Source organism: Myotis yumanensis, unplaced genomic scaffold (genome assembly GCF_028538775.1).
Source record: "Myotis yumanensis isolate MYYU_CA2020_CCGP unplaced genomic scaffold, mMyoYum1.0.hap1 SCAF_10, whole genome shotgun sequence".
NCBI lineage: Eukaryota > Metazoa > Chordata > Mammalia > Chiroptera > Vespertilionidae > Myotis > Myotis yumanensis.
In genome coordinates this window covers 83,505,162-83,513,196 of record NW_027223761.1, presented here as the reverse complement: position 1 = coordinate 83,513,196, position 8,035 = coordinate 83,505,162, and the positions used below count along the sequence as shown (strand labels likewise).

Here is an 8,035-nt window from a genome sequence, read left to right as displayed (position 1 = left end):
CTCCCACACGGCACCTCTGGTCTGCGGGTCCGCCTGGCGTCCTTCCCTGAAGATGCCCGGGCCGGGTGTGGGGCAGCCTCCACGGGGCGGGAGCTCTGGGGCGCGCCCGGGGCCCGCTGGTCTCTCGTGGCCGTGGCCGTGGCCGTGGCCTGGTGGGGGGAGGCGGAGGCAGAGAGGGAGCCTGAGGGGGGGCCCGGCAGCGGCTCCTCCGCCAGGAGGCCTCCAGGGCTGCGCGGCTGGTCAGGGTGAGCGGAGCGGCAGCGCGATGGGCTCTGACCGCCCGGGCGCTGGCCTTCTGCAGCTCCTCCTGGCCGCCGCCTCAGGAGTCCGTCCTCCTGGGACACCTGTCCCTCCCGCTCACCCTCCAGCGCGGGCGGCCCACGCCCCTAGCCCCGCGGAGCTGTGGGGTGCGCGTCGCGTCCCCCGCCCCAGGGCGCGGGGCAGGGACGGGGCGGGGCGGGGGGCTTCGGGGCGGGGCTGCCGGGAGCTTAGGCCCCACCCCTCCCCTGACCACCCCTTCTCCTCCCGGCCCCCACCTCCCCACTTCTTCCCCACCTCCCCTGTTCTCCCCTGCTCTCCTCTTCCCCTCCCTGCCCCCTCCCCTCCCCTCCCTCCCCTCCCCGTCCTCCCTGACGTCAGCGCTGGCGGGCGGGCGCGCGCGGACCTCCTCACTCGGCGCTGGCGCTCCGCGGGGAAGCATGCGGCTGCCCCGGCTCCTCTGCGCCTTCCTGCTGGCCGCCTGCTGCTGCCGCCGCGCCGCGGGTGAGTAGGGGCGCTGGGGCCCGCACCCCAATGGCCGGAGCTCCGCCCGGCGTGCGCCCTCCTTCCCGGGCCCCCGCGCCGCTCTCAGCCCGTTTGCAGCCGCGATCGGAGTCCGGGAGCGAGTGGGGGGCGGGGAAGGGGGGAGCCGAGCCTCTGGGGGCGCGGGGGGACTTCCCTCGGGTGCTCTGCTCCGGGCCGCGATCGGAGCGATGGCAGGCGCGCAGCCAGAGCGCCCTCCGGGCACCGAGGGTCCCGCGGCTCCGCCGCCACAGGAAAAGGCAGTTTCTCAGCTGGGGGTGCGCGGCCCCTCCCTCCCCGCCGGGCTGGGCGTGGGCAGGGGCTGGGGGGGGGGGGGTCCCCGCACCTCCACCCGGGGATCGGAAAACAGGTGGCAGAGATGAGGGTTCCCAGAGTGGAAGCGCCCAAACTTGTTCCACCTCCGGGACTGGGGCCGCCCTCGGTGGGACAGCGCCGGGCACCGACTCGCTCGGCCCGGTCCGCGCAGCGCTTGGGCACCGTCTCACCGGGTCCCTGTCGCAGCCGCCGTCCGGCTGGGGAGGGGTGGGCCGGGCAGTGCCAGCTCGCTGGCCTTGTGCCCGGTGCCGACAGCCTCCCGAGCGGACTGCATTTCTGGGGAAAAGGCTCAATCAGGCTCCGCAGCCTCCGCAGGTTCAGACGCCCTGTCCTGCTCTCCTAGACCTTCTCCCGGTGCGGGCCGTGGGTCGGGTGGAGGTTTCTGCTGGGGCCTGAGGGCCACTCGCCTGTCCTTGTCTGGGAGCCAGGCCAGGGCCACAACCCGGAGTCCAGGAGATGGGGCCCCGAGTCCAGGGATGGGATTCCCGAGTCCAAGCGGATGGGACCCCCAAGTCCAGGAGGTGGGGTCCCGAGTCCAGGCGGATGGGACCCTCAAGTCCAGGCAGATGGGATCCAGTGACATCACCTCCAAATGGAGCAGGCAGCAGGCTGGCAGCACTGACGTCACCCCTGTCCACTGCCTGGCCATGTCTTGACCCCTGGGAGAGACTCTGACCCCTCGATACTTACAAGATTCCCAGAATGGGGCCCCCTGAGTGTGTGGGGTGTTCATGGAGGTGCTGCTGAAAGGGGAGCTTCTGACCAGGATTGGACCAGTGGGTCTTGTGAGAGACTTGGGAGGGGATGGGGGGGGGGGGGGGCAAAGGGGAGAGGAGTGGTCGTCTCCTGGGTGCGGGGACACAAAGGGGCCTGTGTGCCCCAGCCTGGCACATGCCCTGCATTCCCACCCTCTGAGCTCACTCAGGGGAGGGGCCTGGAAGGAAAGGGGCCTTCTCTTGGCCTGGAGCCCGGTCGCCCCTCTGCCAGCCTCGTCTGGGAGGTGCCTGGCGCTCTGGGTCTCTGCTCCAATGACCAGAGATGACCATCCAACTCCCTTGAACTAGGAAAGGGCTGGCCCAAGGCGAAGGGGAGAGAGTGGTCGAGGGTTAGGAGAGGACTGGGCCCTCCAGACCCTCGAAGTGGCCGGAAGAACAGCTGCAGGAGCAGGGTGGGAGGAGGGATGGGGAGCAGCTGGAGCCGAAGCAGCTGCTGGGTGTCCTCTCGCCCCAGGTGTGCTTGGAGAGGCCGAGCCGCCGGAGCCCGAGCTGGTGGAGGTGGAAGTGGGCAGCACAGCCCTCCTGCAGTGCGGCCCCTCCCGTCCCCAGGACAACCTCAGCAACGTGGACTGGTTTTCCGTGAGTGCCAAGGCTCCAGAGGGCAGCAGCGGGGGGCTGTCCCCTCCTGTGGCCCAGGACCCCACCTCCCCTGCGCCTCCCCTTAGGTTCACAAGGAGAAGTCCACACTCATCTTCCGTGTGCGCCATGGCCTTGGTCAGAGTGAGCCCGGGGAGTACCAGCACCGGCTCAGCCTTCAGGATGCGGGGTCTACTCTGGCCCTGACCCACGTCACCCCTCACGATGAGCGTGTCTTCCTGTGCAAGGGCAAGCACCCTCTGTCCCAGGAGCACCGCCTCCAGCTCCGCGTCTACAGTGAGTGCCTGGTGGGCTGTGCGGTCAGATGGAGTGGGCGGGGCGGGTAGGATGGCGTGGGCGGGGCGGCTGGAGTGGGCGGGGCGGGTAGACTGGAGTGGGCGGGGCGGGTAGGATGGCGTGGGCGGGGCGGCTGGAGTGGGCGGGGCGGCTGGAGTGGGCGGGGCGGGTAGGATGGCGTGGGCGGGGCGGCTGGAGTGGGCGGGGCGGGTAGGATGGCGTGGGCGGGGCGGCTGGAGTGGGCTTGCGGGTGGGACGGAGCGCTGCTCCAGGCCCCGCCCTGTCTCTCTCCCGCACAGAAGCTCCAGAGGAGCCGAGCATCCAGGCCAATGCCTTGGGCATTTCGGTGAACAGCAGGGAGCTTGAGGAGGTGAGTGCCCAGGTGGCCAGGTGGGAGGAGGAGCGGAGGTGGGGTTTGGCGAAGCTAGGTCTCGGCGGGACTCGCCCTGTCCTTCTTAGGTTGCTACCTGTGTGGGGAGGAATGGGTACCCCCGTCCCTCAAGTCATCTGGTACAAGGACGGCCGGCCTCTGAAGGAGCAGAAGAACCGTAAGTAGCCCTCTCAGCCTCTGAAAACCACCTTACATTTTACTTTTATTTTTTAAAAAGTGCACAATGATACTTGAAAATATTTTCATAAGATTTTAAACTTTTTTGTTGTTGTTAATCCTCACCTGAGGATATTTTTTCTTATTGATTTTTAGAGAGAGTGGAGGGAGGGTGAGAGAGATCGATGTGAGAGAGACAATCAATTAGTTGCCTCCCGCATGCTCCCCCCTCCCCCCAACCTGGCTGGGAATCAAGCCTGCGACCGAGGTCGGAAGCATGTGCCTTTGACAGAGAATCTGACTGAGACTGAACCCTTCAGTCCGCGGGCCAGTGCTCTAACCACTGAGCCCGGCCAGGGCTGTTTTCATGCCCCGCCCCAGACTCGCCTGCCCTGGAACTCATCTCTGCTGAGTGTGTGTACTTCCCAGCCTATTTCTGTGTACGTCCGCACATGTATACAGACCTAGCAATAGAGGGGCTTTTGTTTTTTATTGCCTACATCAGCGGCGCTCGGTCAGGGGCGATCTGTCCCCTCCAGGGTATTTCAGTGTCCGGAGGTATTTGTGGTTGTCACAAATGGAGGGGTGCCCTTGGCATCTAGTGGGTAGAGGTCGGGTGCTGCCAAACGTCCCACCAGCACGGGACAGCCCCAGCGAGGGACGGTCAGGTCCTCCGCGTGGGGTGCCAAGTGGAGGACCGCCGGGGGGCGCTGTGTCGCACACACTGCACGGCTTTGCTTTCCCTGGGACGGCAGCTCGGAAGCCCCTGAGTTCAGTCTGCCCCGCTCCCTGGTCGCTGTTTCTCCCTTCGGTCCCCGCAGCCCTTGGCACACAGCGTCTTGGGGAGGGGGTCTAGGGGTGGAGGGTGCAGCCTGGCCCCTTCGGGGACGGAGGGGGGCCCCAGGTCTCCCCTGCTGCCTCCCCGGAGGCCAGGGGGTGGAGGCGGAGCCGCGGCGAGCCCCTCCCGCCCGCCAGGGGTGCACATCCAGTCGTCCCAGACCGCGGAGTCCAGCGGCCTGTACACCCTGCGGAGCGTCCTGAAGGCCCAGCTGCGCAAGGAGGACCGCGACGCGCGCTTCTACTGCGAGCTCAGCTACCGGCTGCCCAGCGGGAGCCACATGAAGGAGTCGCGGGAGGTCACGGTCCCGGTCTTCTGTGAGAGCCGCGGGGACGGGGTGCTCTCCCCACCGGCGGGGTGGGGCGGGCGGGGGGCGCGGGCTGAGGGCGCCCCTTGCTCGCAGACCCGGCGGAGAAGGTGTGGCTGGAGGTGGCGCCCGCGGGGCCGCTGAAGGAAGGGGACCGCGTGGAGATCCGGTGTCTGGCGGACGGCAACCCCCCGCCGCACTTCAGCCTCAGCAAGCAGGTGCGGGCGGGGCGCGCGGGGCGGGCGGGGCGCGCGGGGCGGGCGGGAGGCCGGCGCCCTCTGCTCACCCCGCTCCGCCCAGGACCCCCGCACCCGGGAGACGGTGGAGGAGACGACCGACGACGACGGGGTGCTGGTCCTGGCCCCGGCGCGCAGGGAGCACAGCGGGCGCTACCAGTGCCAGGGCCTGGACCTGGAGAGCACGGCCTCGCTGCTGAGCGCGCAGCAGGAGCTGCGAGTGGACTGTGAGCGGGGCCGGGCGGCCGGGCGGGCGGGCGGGCGGCCAGGGACCCTCTGCCCCGCGCTGGCCAACGCGACTGCTGTGTCCCCAGATGTGTCTGATGTCCGGGTGCGCCCCGCGGCCCCTGAAGGCCACGAGGGCAGCAACCTCACGCTCACCTGCGGGGCGGAGAGCAGCCAAGCCCTGGAGTTCCAGTGGCTGAGAGAGAAGGTGCGGGCCGGTGGGGCCGGGGGCGGGGGCGGGGCCGGGGCCGGTGGGGCCGGGGCCGGGGAGCGGGGGCGGGGCCGGTGGGGCCGGGGCCGGGGAGCGGGGGCGGGGCCGGTGGGGCGGGGGAGCGGGGGCGGGGCAGGTGGGGCCGGGGCCGGGGAGCGGGGGTGCGGCCGGGGGCGGGGCCGGTGGGGCCGGGGGCGGGGGCGGGGCCGGTGGGGCCGGGGCCGGGGAGCGGGGGCGGGGCCGGTGGGGCCGGTGGCGGGGGCGGTGGGGCCGGGGAGCGGGGGCGGGGCCGGTGGGGCCGGTGGCGGGGGCGGTGGGGCCGGGGAGCGGGGGCGGGGGCGGGGCCGGTGGGGCTGGGGCCGGGGAGCGGGGGTGCGGCCGGTGGGGCCGGGGCCGGGGAGCCGGGGTGCGGCCGGTGGGGCCGGGCCGGGGCCGGGGCGGGAGCGGCCTCTGACCCGCCCTCTCCGCAGACAGGCCAGGTGCTGGCGCGGGGGCCGGTGCTGGAGCTGCAGGACCTGGACCGGGAGGCGGGGGGCGGCTACCGCTGCCTGGCCTCGGCGCCCCGCGTGCCCGGCCTCAACGCCACGTGGCTGGTCAACGTGGCGGTTTTCGGTGAGGCCCCTGAGCGGAGGGCGGGCGGGAAGCCGCCCACGTGGGTGTCGCCAGCTCTTGGAGGACAGAAGCCTCCCCTGCCCCGCAGGCCCCCCGAGGATGGCGCAGAAGGAGAGGAAGCTGCGGGTGCGGGAGAACGCGCTGCTGAACCTGACCTGTGAGGCGTCCGGGCACCCGCGGCCCGCCATCTCCTGGAGCGTGGGCGGCAGGGTGAGCAGGGCCCCCCCTCCGGGCTCCGGCCGGGCCGCTGCCCGCTGCCCCCCTCCCCCCTGAGCCGCCGCTCCTTCCTCCCAGGCCAGCGAACACGACCAGGACCCACAGCGCGTCCTGAGCCTCCTGAGTGTCCGCGTGACCCCGCAGCTGGTGGAGACGGGCGCTGAGTGCGTGGCCGCCAACGCCCTGGGCAGGAGCAGCACCCGCTTCCTCCTGGAGCTGGGTGAGGCCCGCCCCGCGGAGTGGGCCCGGCGCGCCTGGGCACCTGCCTTCGCCAACCTCCATCCCGCCCCTCTCGGTCTCCCACAGCCTCCAACACCAGCACTGGGCTCAGCACCGCCACCATCGGGCCTCACGCCGGAGCCAACGGCACCTCCACGGGTGAGCTGGGCCGGCGAGAGCAGAGCCGGACGGGACACCCTCATCCTGCCCCGACTGCCCCCGGGAAGCCCGCGTCCCGCCAGCCGGGTTGGGTGGGCAGCGAGGGGAACGTGGCAGCCGGGGCAGGGGTGACCGAGTGTCTTCGTGGGACAGAGAAAAAGCTGCGCGAGCCCCAGAGCAAGGGCGTGGTCATCGTGGCCGTGACCGTGAGCCTGCTGGTCCTGGCGCTGCTGGGCGCCGTCCTCTGCTTCTTCTACAAGAAGGGCAGGCTGCCCTGTGGGCGGTCGGGCAAACAGGACATGTGAGCACGTCCCGGCCCGCCCCCATCGCCTGCCGCCCAGCTCGCCGCTTCCCTTCCCGGGGTGTCCCCTGCCGCCCGTGTCCGCTCACCCCTGGGAGCAGGAGGGGACGCTGGGTCTGGGTGCTAGTCGCTTCACTGCCACGGCCACGCTCCATCCATCACGCTCTCCCTTCCCTTCATGACCTGCCGGCCTCCCCTACGCGGCCCCAGAGCACCAAGTCCCACGGTTGTCCCCGGAGACGAAGCCCTTCCCCAGAGCCCCGCCCTTCCCTCGCCCCCTGAGTTGCCAACCTCTCGCCTCCCTTCCTCCCCCCAGAACGCTGCCCCCATCTCATAAAAGCACATTTGTAGTTGAAGTTAAGTCAGATAAGCTCCCCGAAGAGATGGGCCTCCTACAGGGCAGCCGCGCTGACCAGAGGGCGCCTGGAGACCAGGTAGGAGCGGCTGCTGCAGGCGGTCCTCGTCCCCCGCACTAACTCTGTCCTCGTCCTTCTGCCGGAGACCGGAGCAGGCCGGGTTTCGCCTCCTAACACTGCTCACAGGTGGTAGGGCCAGGCCAGTGGCTGAGGGACCTGAACAGGGTGGCTCCGGCTCTGAGAGCAAAGACCCCTCCCATCCCCGTCACCGCTTCCCAAAGTGCTTGTGGCTCAGGCTGAGCGGTGTGACCTGCGTGGGGCCCACCTGACCTGGGGGCTGAGACCCTCCTGCCCGCCCTGCGGCTGCTGCACCACCGGGCTCCTCAGCTGCTGCTTCGGTGCCTCCTCCCTGCTGGTGCTCACCCCCGGCCCTCACCTCTCCTTCCCCTTTGCAGGGGGAGAAATACATCGATCTGAGGAACTAGCGCGGAGGTGGACCCCTTCCTGCCCACGCGCCCTGCTCGCCCGGGCCCCAGCACTCAGGACACTCAGGATGGTCACCAAAGCCTGGCCCCCGCCCCCGCCCTCCACCCCCGTTTTGCAGGGCCAGTGGGCTGGCTGGGACCAGGGCGCAGGGCCCTTGCGGCCCCTCCTCAGGACCACACTATCCATGTGTGGAGTGGCGCTCACCCCAGGCGGCCTCGGTCCAGGAGAGGGGCGAGTTCTGCCGGAACATCTCTGCTCAGTTATGGACTAAGGCCCCGCCTTCTGCCCACAGCATGGAGTCAGGGGCCTGTTTGTCTCAGGGGACTTCCTGCCCCAGTTGCCTTCCCAGTTCTGCTGTGTGGCTGCAGGGAGGGGCCGAGCCAGGCCCTGGAAGCAGTTGCCCGCCTGCTGGGGTCCCTTTTGTGACCCCCTTCCCTGGGTGGAGCCAGGAGCTGGTGCCATCCCTTCAGATGGCGCTCCTTGTCCCAGCAGTGAGGGAGCCGCTGCTTCCTAGTCAGGCCCCGAGCTGCTCACTCGGCTCCGGGATCACGACTGAA

General features: G+C 70.5%; 1 protein-coding gene across 1 annotated transcript; it reads left to right on the top strand.

Annotated features, from left to right (window-relative positions):
- The first annotated feature begins 652 nt into the window (after nt 1–652).
- MCAM (melanoma cell adhesion molecule) lies at nt 653–7,574 on the top strand. The gene is given in 17 exon segments (XM_070426234.1): nt 653–762; nt 2,347–2,471; nt 2,558–2,765; nt 3,065–3,135; nt 3,225–3,254; nt 3,256–3,313; nt 4,288–4,467; nt 4,554–4,675; nt 4,758–4,920; nt 5,008–5,126; nt 5,600–5,741; nt 5,830–5,951; nt 6,036–6,177; nt 6,264–6,335; nt 6,489–6,636; nt 6,953–7,070; nt 7,448–7,574. Coding segments are annotated over 17 exon segments (1,914 nt in total). The 5' UTR covers nt 653–698; the 3' UTR covers nt 7,478–7,574.
- The last annotated feature ends 461 nt before the right edge of the window (nt 7,575–8,035 follow it).